At 55.4% G+C, this 18,104-nt stretch overlaps 1 protein-coding gene across 5 annotated transcripts in view; it reads left to right on the top strand.

Moving 5' to 3' along the window:
- Positions 1-2,527: 2,527 nt before the first annotated feature.
- ZBTB16 (zinc finger and BTB domain containing 16) overlaps positions 2,528-18,104 on the top strand; it is a 170,985-nt gene continuing 155,408 nt past the window's right edge. Inside the window, exons 1-2 of one of the 5 annotated variants that reach the window (XM_031030237.2) lie at positions 2,528-2,546; positions 6,812-8,169. In XM_031030237.2, coding sequence (XP_030886097.1) covers positions 6,902-8,169 — 1,268 coding nt within the window. In that variant the 5' untranslated portion in view covers positions 2,528-2,546; positions 6,812-6,901. Of the gene's footprint in view, positions 2,547-2,823; positions 3,193-3,525; positions 3,812-4,951; positions 5,086-6,811; positions 8,170-18,104 lie in introns of those variants that run through there. The other 4 variants (XM_031030238.2, XM_081799437.1, XM_006735359.3 and 1 more) reach the window with 4 other exon arrangements.

Raw genomic sequence — 18,104 nt, 5'->3', positions numbered from 1 at the left:
ATGTCTTCCAGTGGCAACTTGGAGTTCTCAATCGCTGAGGAGATTTTTTCCATTCAGGGGCTTCACTGTCTGCATCCCTCAGTGAAAAGGCTTTAAGGTTTTAGGATGCAAAGTAGCTGCTTCTCCCCCAGAGGTAGGAGTCCTTGATTTATTTATCATGATAGGAAAGTCTGCCTTAAAATTTTACAACTATTTTCCACCTGAGGAGTCGGAACAAAATGAGTTGCAACATTTCATTAACACTCAATCAGAATACAGAATACTCAAAACACCACTGCAGCCTTCTTCCTGGACATCTGTTTGGTTGAAGTTTTATTGTAATTCAAAACTCCCTCCTCAACTTGTGCCTGTGATTTTGAAGAAGGAGGGAAGGTGACCTAAGCCTGTTTACCTGGTGGCCCCATTCAGTGGGGACCGGCTTGGTCCTCAGCTTGCCTGGCTGCTGGTAGCTCTCCCCCTCAGTGGAGTAAGAGGAGGAGGAAAATCAAAAGCCCTTGTTTTCCTTGTTCTATCTTGCTAGAGGCTGTCCCATCTAGAAGTGAAGATCATGAGCTCTGCAGCCCGAATGGTCTGATTTAAAGCCTCAGCTCTGCGGCCTTGGGCAAGGCGCTTAACCTCTCAGTTTTCTCATCTGAGAAATGGGGAAAATGATAGCATCTGCCTGAGTGGGTTGTAACAAGGATTAAATAATACAAGATAGGTAATGTGTTGAGATTCATGGTCAGTGCTCAGAATGAGTTCTTATTCCCACTGTCTCCTGCCTGTAAGATCCCTTAGACCTGACATAGCCCCCTCCTCCACAAACTCTGAAAGGCTGCTACCCGTGGAAAGGATGTGAATAAAGGAGGAGATGAGGGAATAAGAAGATTTACCGTGGAATTCTATTCAAAGGTCAATTCATCTATTCCCGTCTTTAGCATGATCTGGTAAGACTGAGGTCTCTCCTATTTTTAGACCTGTCTGAACTGATGTCCCAGTTTCCCTTACCATATCCTTCAAGTAAAAAAAAGAAAACAAAACAACAAACTACAAATACATGAAATCAGAGAGAGAGAGAGAGTTTTCTCCTGTAATTTTCCATCCTGCTTGTCTTCAGTTGCCGCCATATGAAATCTCTGACCTGGGGATTCTCATCAGCCTTCAGGGGACCCAAGGACATAGCTCTGGCTATAAACGGTGCCAGTTTTGGTGGGGGAGCTGCTGCTGCTTTATCTGGGCCCAATAAACCTTATCAAACTGCTGTGCAGCCAGCCTTCAGCGCTAAGTGGAAATGCTTGGAGCCCAATTCTGGCTCTCAGCCCACAGCCTTGCCTGCCTTCCTCCTTTTTGTTACCTTCTCCACCTCTTAAATTCAGGCATTAATCTCTCTTTAACACTTACTAACAAGGGCTGGGCTTTTTTAATGGGCAGAGTTTATGAAGCAGGGGAGATTTTCACATCGAGTGAATATGGCATGGAGTGGGTGGGGGGAGTCTAGGGCCATGGAGGGATTGTTCTTGCTCTCCCATTGTTTCCAAGGCTTCTCTCTTTCTCTGATTTGAGGATTAATAGGAGATTAGGATCAAGGGTTAACTGTGTGCTTCTCCTGCCACTGCACTTAGGAGGGGCTGGTAGGTGGACGTGGATGGCAAGGCGGCAACCTTCCTTAGGCACCGTCTCTGGGCAGAGGCTCAACAAGTTCAATGATCGTTCCTTCTCTTTCCCTGGTGAGGCACTAGGAAGGTCTTTCTTCTCTTCTTACATCCCTCTCCTCATGCTCTCCTTGCAGACCAGTGGTTTCTGAACTTCCTTTAAATGCCTTTCCTCTTGCAGATAGTGTAGACCTTAGCTAGAAAAACAGCCCATAACCGGGATCGCTCTTTATTGTTAATCAAAATGAATACCTAGGCACCAGGCTTTTCTGGGGATCGGTTAGGTGCTGCTGTATTCAGGACAATCCGAGGGTAATTGACTTGCTTCCCTTCCAAGTGTGTTTCTCTGCTCTCTTCTCCTCTCCTCTGACTCCTGCAGGGCTGAGCCCTTTTTCCCTGCTAGGAGACCGGAGCATTCTTACAAGGACGGAATTGCCTGTCCTTGGGACTGTTCCCCCTTAGCCGTTCTTGGGGGCCTTAGCACTTTGCACTGCGGCCTTCAGTGGCCCAGAGGCAGATTTTTGCATCTAGTTGGTGTCTGCCACCTTCCATGACCCTACGTTCTTGGGGCCTGACTCTAGGTCTGGGGCAGTACTGGAGACAAGCATCGGAATGTGACTGTATGTGAGTCCTGTGCAAACCTTTGACCCGCCAGTGTGTCAGGGACAGAGTGTGGGGACTCAGGTCTCCCTGACTGAACAGCCCTGCGATGCTAAGACTGTAGGACTTCCCGGGCTGACTGTCCGGAGACCCAGGGAGGGCGCTCTCCACCACCGACCTCACCCCAGCGATCCCGGACCTTAGCCAGCCGCCAAGGCCGGTGCTCATCAGAGAGCTTCCTACCTCTGGTCCCCCTACCTTCGCTAAGCTCCGGGGAAAGGGGGGAGAAGGGGACTCTCCGCCGCCAGCGGAAGGGTAGGTTTCTTCTGGTTGCTCTACCCGGAGGTTAGTGATCTCAGCTCCACTCTCTATAGAGGAGCGGCCAGCGGAGAAAAGGAGGCTCTTTGGGGGGGGCTCTGGAGCTTTTTCAAGCGTTCACTCGCTCCCTGAAGGCTTTGCGCTGAGCAGGACGAGGTTCTCAGGAACTGTCTCCAACCAGGTTCCCTGGCCGGGGCGGGGTGGGGGGGCGGGGTGGGTGTGGTGTCAAAGCCCAGGGGATGCTCAAGACTGAGAGGAATAAAAGTTCCTCTCTCGACCTCGCCTCCGGGGATCCCCACAGCTAAAATGAGGAAGGGATCTCCCTTCGACGACTCATCCCCGCGGACCCTCTGGCACTAGGCTCCCCAGGGCCTGCGAAATGCGCGCCCCTGGAGACTTCTTGCAATCCGGATGCCCAACACCTGGAGGCATTAGAAGGCCTGGGCTTGGGCTGAGAAAGGGACCTTCTGCAACCGATGTCGGGGTACAGGGGATGCAGCCCCGAGCCCGGAGAAAAGTGAAAGGCGAGATGACACACACAGAATCGGGGCAAACACTGGAGCCGGGGACGAAACTCCGCGCCCGGGGCAGCAGGGAAGAAGAAAACCCGTGCCCAGAGGAAATAAAAAACCTGGGGTTGAAGGTAGGGGCTGCTCCTCGCCCCTCACCTCCACTGCCCCCACTGAGGGTTCCGAGTCCCTGGCCCCTCTCTCCGCGAGCTCCTTCTCCTTTCCCCTCCGCTGGGCCGGTGAGCGGCGGCCGCCGGCGCCCCAGCAGCAGCTAGATGTCAGGCGAAGCCCGGAGCGCGGCGCGCGGGGAAGGGAGGGGAGGGGAGGGGAGGCGGTGGAGCGAAGGGGTGGGGCGGGGAGCGCGCGCGGGCTCGGCCAGTACGGGGGTGGGGGTGGGCGGGCTGAGCCTGGGGACGGCGCGGGAGGAGGGGGGGGAAGAAGGGGGGCAGCTGTGGGCAGCGAGCCGGGCTCGGCCGCCAGCACTAAAGATGGAGAGGCGCCGGGGCCTCGCAGGGGAGGGGGCTCGGCGTTGACGTGGGCCGCGGCGGAGGCGCCGCAGCCGGTGGTGATTTGCTAACCTCGCAGCAGAGAGGAGTTGAGGGCGATGAGAGCGGGTACTGCGAACTGCCGGGCGATGCCGCCGCTGCCGCCGTGATACCGAGAGCAACAGTTCCCAGCCAACACCCCTCCCCGACACAGGCACACACCCCCAAGAGGCACGCACACCCACCCCCAGCGCCCGGCTCGGCAGCGGTGAGTAGGGGGCCGGGGAGGGGCGCACCGCTCAGCCGCAGGCGCGCGCCGGGGCGCCGGGGGGCTGGAGAGGTCCGAGGGGCGCGCTCCCTTCGGCCACTCGGCCGCCGGGCTTGTGCCTTATTTTATTCGGCGTGTTCCCTTCCTGCTCCAGCAGCCGTCGCCACCGCCGGTTGGGGGTCGGCTAGGAGGGGAGCCCCGGCTGTCAGCTTGGGCGCAGCTGCCTCCCCAAGCCTTCCGCTCTAGGGCACGGTCGGGGTGAGAGGTGGGGGGCAGAGCGGTCTGCGGGGGCTGCAGGCGCGAGCGGAGGGTCGGGGAACCGGAGGCTTTGTACCACCAGGGGCCGGCGGAGGAGCCGGGAGTCGGTGGGTGCTCATATGTATGCGGACCGGTGCGCGGGCGCGATAGGGTTGTGGTTTATTTGTGTTTATTCGCCGGCCGGCTGGGAAGCCAGAATCCGAGGATCCGAGGAGTGAGGATCTGGGGGCGGAGGGGAGCAGGACTCGGATTCACTTGGGTTTGCTTTCTCTTTGAAAAACGTGGTGGGCTCTTTTTTTCCTGGTTGGACTTGACCCCCCACCCGTTTTGGGGGGGGAGGGCGGCCGTGGCGGAGCTCCGGAGGGTCTCCCGGGCTCCGGGCCCTCCTCGGCTCTCGGCGGGACCGGCCGTGGCGCGGGAGCTCGCTGTGCGCTCCGGGCCGCGCTCGGTGGGTGCCCCGGCTCTGCACCTGATGCATTCGGGATGCGTTTCCCAACCTGGCGCGCCGGCAGCTCGCTCGCACAGCCCCTCGAACGCTCCCGCACGCGCTCGAAATGCGCACCATCTCGCCGGCCCGCGGACCCACCGGAAGGCACAGACGCGCGGTGCGGCGATTCACCCGCCCGCTCCCCGGGACGCTCGCAACGCGCCCCGGCCCGGCACCCTGCCCGTCGCTGCCGGGGGTCACGGCCCCGGGTCGGAGAGGGAGGGCCGGCAGCTCCCTTCTCGCTTTTCCTTCCACAACTCGCTGTCGGGCTTTTGTGCTGCCCCTGCACCGCGGGGCGGGTCCGCCTCCTCGCGCTCTCGCCCAGGCGTCCAGCCTGCCCCGACTCTCGTCTTTCGTCCGGGTCTCTTTCGCTTTCCCTCTTCCCTGACCCGGCTCCTCTTCTCTCTGCCGTCTGGCTCCCCGGGAAAAGTTGCTTCCCCAAGTTTGCTGAAGTCGCTTCCAAGTCTCCGTGGGGGTGGCTTGGACTGGGGGCGAGTGAGAGCAAGATCGATCCCCGGAGCTCGAGCGGGTGAGCGCCGGCGTCCCCCCCACCCCCCCAACCCCCCCAACCCCCCCCCACCGGATCCCGGGCGCGGAGCCGTGGGTGGAGGTCGGCTGCCCGAGAGCACCCTGATTTCCCGCAGGACCCAGGGCGCTTGCTTTTTGGAAGGAATTCGAGTGGCCCAGGTTCCATTCTCTCGATGGCCCCTCGTTCTCCGAAGCCCCTGGGTCTGAAGGAAAGCGCACCCACGGTGGCAAGGCGCGGATGAGTGGCAGTTCCACTCTTGACAGCCTTAGTCCCCACCCTAGGGTGGGCAGCAAAAGTGTCTTGACTAGTCGTCCTGTTAACCCTTCCTGCGTGAGATCTGTGGCTCTGGAGCCAGTAGGGCTCCTTTTGGGGGCGGAGGCAAGCGGTGTTCCCAGAGCCAGGGAGAGCCTGTGTTCTGCTGTGTTTCCAGTTCATTTCACTGCAGCGTTGGCCACAGCAAGGCAGAGGCGGGGAGGGGGGGGAGCGGCGGCTGGGGCTGGGTGATGTCTTCCTAACACTTTAAACCGGTTAGGGAGTCCCAGAGCCCTCTAACAGCGCTTTGGGAGAGGCCTTTGTCTCCCAGCCTGTTCTCTCTTCATACCGCTTTTAACACACACACTAGCTTCTGGTGCCAGGACCACATCTGGTGCCTCCAAGCCATGTCCGGCGCCAATTGCTGCTCGTGGGCACAGGACCTCGGAGCCTGTGGGACACGCTTGGAGTTCATGTACTTAGCATGGGCACTGCTGGCCAGAGGGTGCATGTTTCCTATGATCTCTTTCTCTCTAGGTCTTTCGTGACTTATTCTGCATCTTACAGATCCTCTTGCCCACTGGGCACTTGTGGGCAGGAGGCAGGTGTGGCATCTCCGAGAAGTATTTGCACACGTGTTAACTCTCCTTCTGGCTTCTGCGTGCACACACATGTCCGTGCACACGCAGTCCAGATTTCCGATTGCATGTGCAATAGCTCTGAGGCACCTAGGGGTGGAAGTAAGCCAAACTAGCGTGAGGGTTATGTGTGTGTGTTTCCATTGGTGCCTAAGGCCGGGGTGGGGTGGGGGGGGTCAGGGTGTGGGTGGGTCAGTCCCTTGCAGCCCTGAGAAGAGGGGAAGGGCAGAGGCCTGGGAGGGCCAGAGAAGGAGAGCCCTTGCTCGTAAACTCCTGTGGGCCCCGCCTGGAGGCTGCGAGCCTCAGTAGGCTTACCTGTGCTCCTCCTGAGGCCGCGGTGAGGCAGAACGTCGAAGAACTTTGTTTAGAAGATGAGGTTTATTGCACAGGGGTTGAGAGTGAGATCCAGGGCTTTAACTGACTAAAGGAAGGGGTTAAACTCTTATTTAAAGTGCGGGCCGACACTTCTTCATAACGCATGTTGGCCTTGTTGCATGTACCGGAGCCCCCACTCTCAGACTTCCAGAAAGCCCAGGACTCACAGGCTTCACTGTAATTCCCATTTCGCTTCATCTAACAGCCATCACAGAGCAGTGAATGAAGCGTGTGTGGTGGCAGAAACTTCTCTTTACCCTCCTTGTTCCTGGGCTCATAAAGGCAGGTGTGCAGGGTTCTAGGAAACTTCCTTCTCCCCGCACCCCCGCATTAAAACCACCAAGACTGTCTCACTGGGGGGGCTATACGGGTGCTGTGTTGTTTGACTCCTTACTTTTAGGGACACTAATCTATCTTTTGTCCTCTCATCTCTTTTCCCGCCCCTCCCTTATCCCCTGTAGCCCCCTCGGTTGGTCCAGGACACCCACCCAGCCCCTCCACGCAGAGCCAGGAAGGAAAGAGAGCCTCATGCCTAAGCCGAGGGGAGCATCATGGATCTGACAAAGATGGGCATGATCCAGCTGCAGAACCCCAGCCACCCCACGGGGCTCCTGTGCAAGGCCAACCAGATGCGGCTGGCCGGCACGCTGTGTGATGTGGTCATCATGGTGGACAGCCAGGAGTTCCATGCCCACCGGACTGTGCTGGCCTGCACCAGCAAGATGTTCGAGATCCTATTCCACCGCAACAGCCAGCACTATACCCTGGACTTCCTCTCGCCAAAGACCTTCCAGCAGATTCTGGAGTACGCATACACGGCCACACTGCAAGCCAAGGCGGAGGACCTGGATGACCTGCTGTATGCAGCCGAGATCTTAGAGATTGAGTACCTGGAGGAGCAGTGCCTGAAGATCCTGGAGACCATCCAGGCCTCGGATGACAATGACACGGAGGCCACCATGGCAGATGGCGCGGCCGAGGAGGAAGAGGACCGCAAAGCTCGGTACCTCAAGAACATCTTCATCTCGAAGCATTCCAGCGAGGAGAGTGGGTATGCTGGTGTGGCCACACAGAGCCTCCCGGGACCCGTGGTGGACCAGAGCCCTTCCGTCTCCACCTCATTCGGTCATTCAGCCATGAGTCCCACCAAGGCTGCGGTGGACAGTTTGATGACCATAGGACAGTCTCTCCTCCAGGGAACTCTTCAGCCTCCTGCGGGGCCTGAGGAGCCCACTCTGGCTGGAGGCGGGAGGCATGCTGGGGTGGCTGAGGGGAAGACGGAGATGATGCAGGTGGACGAGGTGCCCGGCCAGGACAGCCCTGGGGCCACCGAGTCCAGTACGGCGGGCGCCGTGGGGGACAAAGTTGAGGAAAGGGGCAAAGAGGGGCCCGGGACCCCGACTCGGAGCAGCGTCATCACCAGCGCTCGGGAGCTGCATTATGGGCGTGAGGAGAGTGCGGAGCCCCTGCTGCCTGCCGCCGAGGCTGGCCAGGGCCCCCCGGGCCGCCCCGAGCACCCCGCGCCCCCAGCTGAGAAACACCTGGGCATCTATTCCGTGTTGCCTAACCACAAGGCTGACGCCGTGTTGAGCATGCCATCCTCAGTGACTTCGGGCCTCCACGTGCAGCCTGCCCTGGCTGTGTCCATGGACTTCAGCACCTACGGGGGGCTGCTGCCCCAGGGCTTCATCCAGCGGGAGCTGTTCAACAAGCTGGGGGAGCTGGCTGTGGGCATGAAGTCCGAGAGCCGGACCATCGGGGAGCAGTGCAGCGTGTGTGGGGTGGAGCTTCCCGACAACGAGGCTGTGGAGCAGCACAGGTAGGGTCCTCTCCGGCCCCGCACCCCACACCCCGGCCCCGGCCCTCTGGCTCGGACACCTTGCCTTCATACCCAGCTACCCCCGCGCCCTGGGGCCTGGCTCCCCAGTACTCCCTGCTCTTTGTAAAGAAACCCCCGCTTTTTCTAACTCCTGGCTGGGGGGTGAGGGACATACTCTTCACATGTGGCAAGAGGGCCTGGGGTCTTTCCTAAGCATTGGGGAACTCACGGGGGCCCAGCTCTTTTCTCTCTTACTGTGTTTGGGTTCCCATTTAGTTTTTCTGCTGTTGGGTCTGGTCGCCTTTGCCTGGAGGACTAATAAACTGGAGGGAGGGAGACAAGGAGGTGGGATTGGGGAAGAGGGTCTCGTCTGGCCTGGCCGTGGCTATGTTGCTGGGTTTCAGGGACACAGGTGCCCAGGTGCCCAGGTCCCCAGGGAGTGCTCCCCGCCAAGGCCGGCAGTGGGCAGCTCCGGAGCCCGGGAGGGGCTGATGCTGCTTCGGCCATGTGAGGAGCTGCGGGTTCCACGCGTCATTCCTGGGGAACGTTTCTCACCAGGAATGTTGCTTCCTCTCCCTCCTCGTTCTCTGCCCCTGCAAACACATTTAGAGGGAGTTGATTTACATTCAAGGGGGAAGGACGGGTATGAGAGTCTCGATTTTGCAGCCTGCAGCCTTATTCTTATCCCATCTCTACTCACGTTGAATTAAATGCGACTTGGGGCCAGCACTGACTCCCCTCTAGCTTCTGTTTCTTTCTCTGTGAGATGAGCATTCGTTGAGCTCTTTTGGCATGCCTGGTTCAATACTGAGTGCTTTACGTGGAGTCACGTTTTTGTTAGAGCAGTCAGCTGGGCGGGGTGGGGGGTGTTCTTCTTTCACATAGGAAGATGCTAAGACCCTTTCCCAGGGTCACATAGATGGTAAGAGACCGGGTTGGATTCAAATTCAGGTTTTAGCCTCCTGGCACTTTGCCACCTCTTGGAGTCGCTTCGTGCTGAAGAGGATCACGTCTACACAACAGAGGGTTTTGAGCATCGCTCATCCTAAGTGGAGTGAATACGGACAGAATCTGTAGTGGGTTTGGCTTTTACTTGGATCTGTTGTAACAATGTGCCCATCATTTTACCCTCTGGTCCCCGGGTCAGGTGAACGGTGTCAAGAAGGCCACTTTTGTTGTTGTCCACAATAATATCTCCTGCACACCCTCTCGCCTGCTGTTTTGCCGATCTTGGGGGCAGTCTGCCCTTCAGCAACCCTCTTCCTCCACCCTCTCCTCTGTTCTTGCTTCAGCTACAGGAGAGGGGGCGTGAGTGAGTGGGTGTGGGGGCCGGAGAGGCATCTGGCGGTCGGCTGATCACCCCAAGCCCAGCCGGAACCTTCGCCGACACTGGCTGATCGGTGGCTCGTGAGACTGACTTTGTGGAAAGTGCCGCTGAGCTGAAAGTAGCCGAATTCTTCCGGCGGGTGCGAAAAATAACCGCCAGGGAGGTGCGTCTTCTTGATGTTTGTGCCACTCAGAAATAGACCGAGGGTGTGTTTGTTTTTGCTCAAACTTTCCTAAAGAGGAAACCCCCCTCCCCAAACTTGACCAGATAGATCTGTCATCTTCTCCGGATGTGAATTCTTTCAGATACGTGCTGTGAGAAATGGGGTACAGTGGAAAGTAATTTGGTTTCTGCCTCTGTAGTTGCCTCTATAGCTGGGTGGGCTACAGAACATACCACCCTCCCAGGAGGTCCAGGCTCCCATTCTGTGGGACCCTCTGTCCTCTGGGGAGAGGCGGAGGCCTGGCTGTGTTAGCTTCCCCGGAGAACGGGCCGTGGGACTAGCCATGTCTCTCCATGGGAGCCTGGGATCGTTATGTAACCTTTCTGAGCTTTGTTTTACTCTTTTTAAAATGGAGATGGGGCCCCTGCGTGGTTCAGTGGGTTAAGCTTCCGACTCTTGCTCTCAGCTCAGGTCTTGATCTCAGGGTTGTGAGTTCAAGTCCCGTGTTGGGCTCCATGCTGGGTGTGGAGCCTACTTAAAAAAAATTTAAAATGGAGATGGTCTCTAGAGCGTGGTGCTGAATTGGTGCGGTAACATCCAGAAACCCCTAGAGCAGCGAGTGAGTGGCACATAGCAAGCATGCAGATGACGACGGACCCTTCGGTCCCCTATTCTGTTCAGGTCTCCGTGTTGCCTCCTTTGACGCGGAATTCTAGAGTGTAGTGTCCACAGCGCTGCCTTCCCGCCGCGCCCTGCTGGACATGAGGTGGTGCAGAGAATGGCCCTGTCCCTGTGAGCTTATGACGGGGAGGCCCTGGTCCAGGGATCCTTGGCTGTGGGCTGCTGACCTGGCAAATGTGCTTTTGACTGAGGGTGGGAAGTAAGCTGCTGCAGCCCAAGAGACTAGAGCGGAGGGCAGGGCCTCAGGTGGGAAGCTGCGGGGACTGAAGAAGTCAAGGAAGGGAGAAGATGTTCCTGTGGCTGCCCCCTGGTCAGATGCACTTTGTGGGAGGCTTTTTCTCTCTCCCTCAAAACTCTCCGATTAAGGTGCCACTTGCCTAATTCCTGCTCTTCTCTGTACCTCCCCGCACATCACAACCACCAGTATAAGCAATAGGGCAAGACCAAACAGTCAGAGGGGGGATTTTGGCGTCAGGATGTTGTGCAATTGGGTGTAAACATAGCAGCGATGAACGTGAGAAAACAACAAGCTACAGGTTTCGTTTTATTTTACTTTTAAGCCACAGACTAAAGCGTTGCTGAGTTAAGTCCCCCACGGTTCTTGTTGCCCGGGTCCTTGAGGAATAGAAGGGCATGGAGAGGAGAGAGGGGGAGAGGGCAGGGAAGCGGCTCAGGAGGGAGGGTTCGGTCTGGATCCCGTCACTAGGTCGCCTCAGTCCCAGGCTGGCGAGAGAGAGCTGGAGCCGCGGACAGAATAGAAGAGCGAGGTGGTGGGCCCCGCGGTGCTGGGTGAGAACATACAGGCAGCATCACCTGGAGTCAGGGACCCATGGAAAGACAGGGCAGGGCTCCTTGGGCAAATTAAATGGGGCTCACTTACCTGAAGGATCCAGAAGGTCAGCAGACCCGAAAGACCAGCAGCATTCTCTAGGCAGGTGAGGAGCAAGCTCTGGGTGCCACAACCTTTTCTAGGACAGTCTCTGAGGGAGGGAGGGTCCCAGCAGGTTTCTGGAGGATTGGACTCTCCTTCTCTAGGTTCATCTCTCTTTTCTCTCTCTGTCTCTGGAAGGCTGGAGCTGTTCTGCATGTAGGCTTATCTGGATCTGATAAGCTAGGGATGAGCTGGGGACCAGCTCACCTGAGCCCGCTGCAACTTCTCCTTCTCAGAGTTACACACAGGTTGCTAAGATTACAGCTGATGGTGTGGTTGACTTAGGTGTGAACACAGTCCTCATTCCTAGCCCCCAATCTCCCCAGGCTCACACAGCCTGGTAGGAATGTGTTTCTGAATTGCGTGCTGCAGAATCAGAGCCGGGTCTTGTTTCCCCAGGGGCCTCTGGATCTTCTCCAGCAGACCCTTGGACGGGCTACAGTGTGAATCCTGTGTGCACACAGTAGGAACTCTTGCTGGGCTCCTGAAGGGATGCTCGGGAAACAAGGAATGATCTCAGCCAGCTCCCCGGACCCACGTGTGCAGCCCTTCCCAGAGGCTTCTTGGGGCCAGCTCTAGGGTGCGTGAACCACATAGCTGAGATGACAGATTTCTGCCTGGCTCTTCGCCTTGGTCTCTCAGGTGGCCAGCTGCTCTGTTTTCAGTGGTTGACCATGTAGAGGGGCAGCAGCTGTTGACCTTGGTTTCGGCCACTTTGGGGAGCTTAGCTGTTGCCCTTACTCTCAGTCGCCTTTCATCGTTCTGCCGGCTTTAGGCACCTCTGAGGTCAAACCCAGCTCTGCTGGGAAAGAGTGTAGAAAGGACAGCCAACAGCAGTAATATTAACAGTGCCTTTGATCAGTGGTAGCACTTTCTTCTTTGCCGGGCTCTTTTCAGGACTTTGTCTCTCTCCACCCCACAGCCTCCCCTACGCGGGTTCGGCTCCATCATCCCCTATCTGTGAATATGAAGTCTGAGAAGCTCTGAAAGCGAAAAGGTTCTGTGCAACTCGTTTAGTGGCAAAACCTGATCTGAACTGATGGGAGGCTATATTTATCCCACCTATTTTGAATATTCATATGTTTTGCTGCAAAAATATTAATGTGTTTGATTACAGAGTGCTTCTCTAGACTCCTTCGGGACTGGCAAACACTTGTGGGCCCCATAGTAGCTTTCTAAAATCCGGACAGTTTGGCTTTCTGAAGTACCGGCAGGTTTTGGATCAAGGATTGTGGACCTTTTTCAGCCCCACCTTGCCGACGAGGAAAAGGAGCTCTGGAGCCCGTAAGTGACTTGTCCAAGGTCACGTAGCTATAAATGGATAGGGTCAGGAGCTCAGCTTCCCTTCCGATGCCCAGTCCTGAGTACCCTGCGCCAGGCCATATAAGCACATGGACACTGCCGTTCTGGGGCGGGTCCGTCTGACCTAGTCTTTGGGTGCCAACACCGTCCCTCAGATACCACCGTTGGAGGCCACAGCTATCTTCCTTGACGTCAATCCTAAAGGTCAGGTGGAGCTCGACTTCTCCGAGTAGCTATTTGTGGCTGTTCTGTCATTCACAGATTTGCCCAAATCCTTTCTGAATCCATTTCTGTTTCCAGGAAGTGTGCTTTTGGGGGTGATGAATGACTTACGTTTATCACCTCCCGGACTCCTGGAAATCTGCCTTTTGGAGAGCTCGTTAGTTGGGTAGTTGGGAAGATGGCAGGAGGCTTGGTGGTGTATTGCTGTGCCCAGCTGGGGTGGAGGCCAGGCCTCTAGACTCCGCTGCGTGGTTTTTAGCCCCATGACCTTTGTTGGGCTCTTTTCCCTTCTGAGCTTAATTCCTTCGTTTGTAAAACGAGGTGCTTGGATGAGCTGTTTCTGGGTTGAGTTCTTTAAGAAGTTCCCTTAACCCCTTGTGCACCTACTTACATCTTCATGAGGTCCTTTTGGCTACTTGCGTTTTGCTCTGTCTTGGATTGGCAGTCAGCCAGCTGGAATAGGGGTCCCTCTGATTCGTTCCTGTCTGCTCCCACTTCATCTTTTAATACTCACAAAGTCAGCTGGGCTCTAGGCTGAACTCTGGGACATTTCGAAGATGATTTCTTTTATTTTCTTTCCAGTGGAGGGAAGTGGCCTGTTCTTTCATCTCAGTGAGAAAAGTCCCATTTTAATTTGCTGTCACTATTGGATGGAGCTGCTAATTGCTGGAGGGGAGAGGAAGCAAGAACGCCTCAGCTCAGCGACACGTTCGCCTCCTGCTTGTTCTAGGAACTCTATTTATGAATCTTTAAAATAGTGATTATCCTAAACTGTTAAAATCAAACTCCATTCACAACTCTTTCATTTCTTGCTAATTCAGGGGAAAAACATTTCCAATCACTTTAATTTTTTTTAAATTAATGACTTTAAAACAAGTCCAGCTGAGAGACTTAAGAATCTTGCTAAATGAACACAGGCGTGCCTCAGTGTGCCCCTTGGAGGGTTCCTGAATTTTCCTTGGTAACAGAAGATTTTTTTTTTTAAAGATTGTATTTATTTATTTGGCAGAGAGAGAGAGAGAGAGCCTAAGCAGGGGGAGCAGCAGAGGGAGAGGGAGAAGCATGCTCCCCGCTGAGCAGGGAGCCCGATGCGGGGCTCGATCCCAGGACCCTGGGATCATGACCTGAACCGAAGGCAGACGCTTAGCCGACTGAGCCACCCAGGCGCCCCAACAGAAGGTTTTCTTAAAGGTTCTGTTTCGGTGGCGTTAGGTGAAAGCCCTGGCTTGATGGCAGTTATTTTGGTAGAAAGAAAAATTCACCGAGGCATCCCCACAGCCCCACCTCTGATGTTTTCCATGTAGTAAACGTGCATTTCGAGCAAATTTCAACTCTCTGGGCCAGAATCCTGATTTTACTACTTACCAGCTGTGTGACTGTGTTTGTGTTTCTTAACCTCTCTGTGCCTGTTTGTTCCTTGGTAAAATGGGCATAATAACAGTACCTACCCACCGGGTTGTTACGAGGGTTCATTAGCAAATGTTTGTCAAGTGCAAGGAATGGTGGCATCGAGTAAATGCTCCGTGTGTATTCGCTATTGTATTTTTATGGCTCTTGTGAAATGGCCCACTGGCTGTGCAGGGTAAGAAATGCATTCCTATTGGTCCGATGGGGCCTGCTTTCCCCCAGAGGTGTTAGTTCATATGGGCGGCATGTGGGGCCGATACACCCTAAACACCTGCATTTCCCCCCCCCCCCCCCAGAAGCTGATCTCTTGTACCCTGGTGGCCAGGGTACTCTTTGTCCCATTGACCCGCAGCCTGATGAGTCATTCCAGTTCTCATTTAAATTTAGCTGGGCAGCACTCCACCATCATCAGTTCCAAATGCCGAGCAGGCTCACCCAGTGTCCAATAGCCCGCGCCTGTGGCCAGGCGAGCAAATCACTGTGGTCGACGCAGAGATGAGGAGCACAAAGCCCAGCTTACGGAGGGAAGTCTGGGCTTGAGGTGGGTGGGCATTCCAGGGCTCCTTCCCTGTCCTGCCTCCCCGCTGCTAATGGTGGATTTGCAAACAGCATTCTCAGTGCTTGGTACATTATGGGTTCTGTGCTAAGTGCGTTCAGAGTCGGGCTGTCCTCACACGCTCTGGCCACCCTGTAAGGGGGATACTAGTCGCAAATTCCCTGATGGGCAGAGGGAAGCATGAGAGGTTACCAGACTTGTCCACAGTAAGACTGTGAAGGGGGTTGCTGGGGTTTGTGCTCAGGTCTTCCGGCCCCATATTTACTGTGTTTTCCATAATGCCCTGTTTGGACCTTCGGGCCCGGATGGAATCATAAGGGAAGGGGACATACAGGAAGGACCAGCTCCGTGTTTCCTGCAGCTGGTGGCCAGGAGGCTCATCGCTTGGTCACCTCTGGCCTTCGGATCTCCTCCGGTGGCTCGAGGGGAGGAGAGTAGGGGAGAGGGCTGCTTACTTCAGAGGGTTCAGGTTTTTGGGGGTCAGGGTCACAGAAATCCCGGGAGCACAGCATCATCCCGCATCATCTCTTACCGGCTCAGAGAGACCAGCTTCTAGCGATAGGGGCCTTTTATGCTGACTCAAAAAAGAAAAACAAACAAACAAAAAAACAGAAAAAGAGAGAAAAAGAAACCCACTTACAAAAATAAAAATCTCTTGCTGTTAATTTCATGCCAGCATAATCAGAAATCCCCCTTTCTACTGTCTCCCCTTAAAAGCCCCGGTGTCCTTATTATGCTGGTTCAGTCTGGAAAAACCATGGTTGGGTTTTGCCTACGTGAGGCTTATCTCTGCAGCTGCAAGCAGGGGATCCAGTACTTTATTGTCAGGATGGAAACTTTGGCTGAAAACTCGCCAAAACCTGCTCATTTCTAAGTTCCCAGCTCACGTTCGACTCTGTCCTCAAGCCCTGATTTCCTTCAGCAGGAAAGGATTGCGTTCAGCTTTGCAGTAGGAAGAAGGCGAGTTAGACAGCATGAAGAACTTCCTGAGACCGTGGGGACCTCCCTGGCAAAGTGATCAGGAGACTCAGTCACAGAACTTTTGATGAAGAGGAGAAATTGCAGGGCCAGTTGGAAGGGGTTTTTAGCGTTCTCCCCTCTTTGGGGCCATTTTTATTTACGTCCTGTGAAAGTTTATTTATTTATTTATTTAAGTCCTCTCTGCACCCAGCGTGGGGCTTGAACTCAAGATCCCGAGATCAAGAGTCGCACGCACTTCTGACTGACTGAGCCAGCCGGGCGCCCCCTTGGGCCATGTGGACTCCCCAGAAATGTTAAGTAAGGATTTGGACACGGACACAAACCACCACCACCAGGCATGTCAGGAGCAAGACAGACCGCCAGACCGTTGTTTTTGTAGGGGCGAGGTGTGCAGGGCAGGGGCGCAAAGACTGATGTCAGACAGACGTGGGTGTGACTGTTGGCGCCACGTTGTGAATCTGGGCAGATGACTCCGCCCGTCCGACTCGTTGGGTGCCTCTCCTGTGAAGGGAGCTTAGCCCCTCACCTCTCCATGTGGTTTCAAACAAGTTAAATGAGGTAGCAGGTCACCTAAAGCCCACAGCAGGGACTCACACGTGAGGCCGCCTCCCTGCTTCCCGCTTCTTTTGCGACCCCAGCCTGACAAGGGGGCCGCTCGCTCGCTAGCTGAGCCCCCTGCCACCCTTGCCCGGTGTCGGTCTCTAAGTGGATTAGCCGAGTGTTGTGATCTTAATGCCATTAGGCCTGTTGGCACAACGCTCTTTGCCGTAGTGAGAAGCAGATGTGGCCGGCCGTAATGGCCCTCGGTGATCCATCGGGCCTGGAGTGCTGGGGGAGACATTCTTAGTGTTGATTTGGGGGAGTCTTTTATGGTAGTTAGGGGAAATGCAGAGGGATTGTTTGAAATGTATTTATTTAAGCCGTTCGGCGGGTTAGATGCTCTCGGGGTCTACCGTGGCTAACCTCTCCCCCCCAACGCCCCCCATCCTCTCTTTAAATAAGGTCCCCTCCCCAACCCCGAAGCCCAGGCCTGATTACTTCCAGAGTCGGAGAGACAACTTAGCAGGCTCTTGTTTCTTGCCGATGTACCTTATTAGTAGCACCTGGCATCATAACCCGCTAATGGGAACCAGCGCCCTCCTCCTGCGTGGCCAGGGACAAGTAGCCTTGTCAGCCTGAGCTCGCCGTGCGAGGAAGTTCCCATTAGCTTTATGGTCAGGAGAACTTGTCCTGTTCAGGAAATGAATGTTGCCTCTAAAGGTCCGCGGCCCTGACCCTGGCGGGGTAACCTGTGCGGGCTGCTCAGGATGCTTGGGATTTCAGCCCCTCTCTGGTTCTTGTCATATGTAAAGAGGGAATCATTGTGGTATGTTGCAGCCTTGAACTTTTGATTTATTCAGTGAGGATGACTTAACTGTTTCTGTGCCTGGATGGCTGGCGGGTGGTGGCAGAGCTGAGCCTGTGTGTGCCTAGATGTGTGTGTGTGTGTGTGTGTGTGTGTGTGTAGTCTGGGGGTGGGGGGAGCAGAGACCCCCACATGCCAACAGGGGCTGTCTGTCTCCGGGATGAGGGGGTGGGTTTTGGGGATGATTATTTGCTGGGCTGTTTGTATTCCTGCAATGTCAGAAGTTTCTGGAATCCTTGGCCGCAGAATGGTGGGCAGCTGGGAACCTGGGTTTGAATTCATCCTCGGCCTCTTAGAAGCTCCGTGGCTCGGGCAAGATACCTAACCGCCGGCTTCCTCCTCTCTGGGAGGAAGTTCTAACGTGCTGTGGTGATATTAGCCATAGGAGGATGCATTCGGAATATAGAGCCCGGGGCAGGCACGTGGCGTGGTCTGCGGCCCTCACTGTCAGGAAGTGTCTCTTTCTTTCTTTCTCATCGTAATATTATTCTAAGAAATTTTGGAAAGAATGGCCTAGTCCTTTTTCTCTGTTTAATGTATCAAGACTTTCTTCCTCATGAGAGCCTTGGAATCAAAGAAAAGCTACTTAGTTGTCCCTGCTTCTTCTTCTGCTTGCGAGTCATGTTTGTAAATGGGATTTTTTTGCGAGAAGAGCAGCGTTTGACCTCGTTCTGGGGGGAAGCTTTGGCCCGACTCTTTGAGAAGCGAGGTTTGTGAGCTGTCTGCCTGCTGTCGAGCGAAAGGCCCCTGGTGACAAAGGAGCGAACTACACTGGGAGGCGTGGCCTGGGGAGTCTGGCCCCCCGAAGATGATGGGCCTGGGGGGGGGGTGCAGGGAAGGGGTTTGGAGATGATGCCTCCTTCCGGAACTTTAAAGCGAATCGGTCCATCTGTCTCTGACATCAGTGACAACAGTTCAAGGAAAAATAAAAATAAGTTCTTGTCCAGTCGGCGGGCCGGG

Source organism: Leptonychotes weddellii, chromosome 11 (assembly GCF_054177405.1).
Source record: "Leptonychotes weddellii isolate Sample4059 chromosome 11, ASM5417740v2, whole genome shotgun sequence".
NCBI lineage: Eukaryota > Metazoa > Chordata > Mammalia > Carnivora > Phocidae > Leptonychotes > Leptonychotes weddellii.
This window is presented reverse-complemented; position numbering and strand designations above follow the sequence as displayed.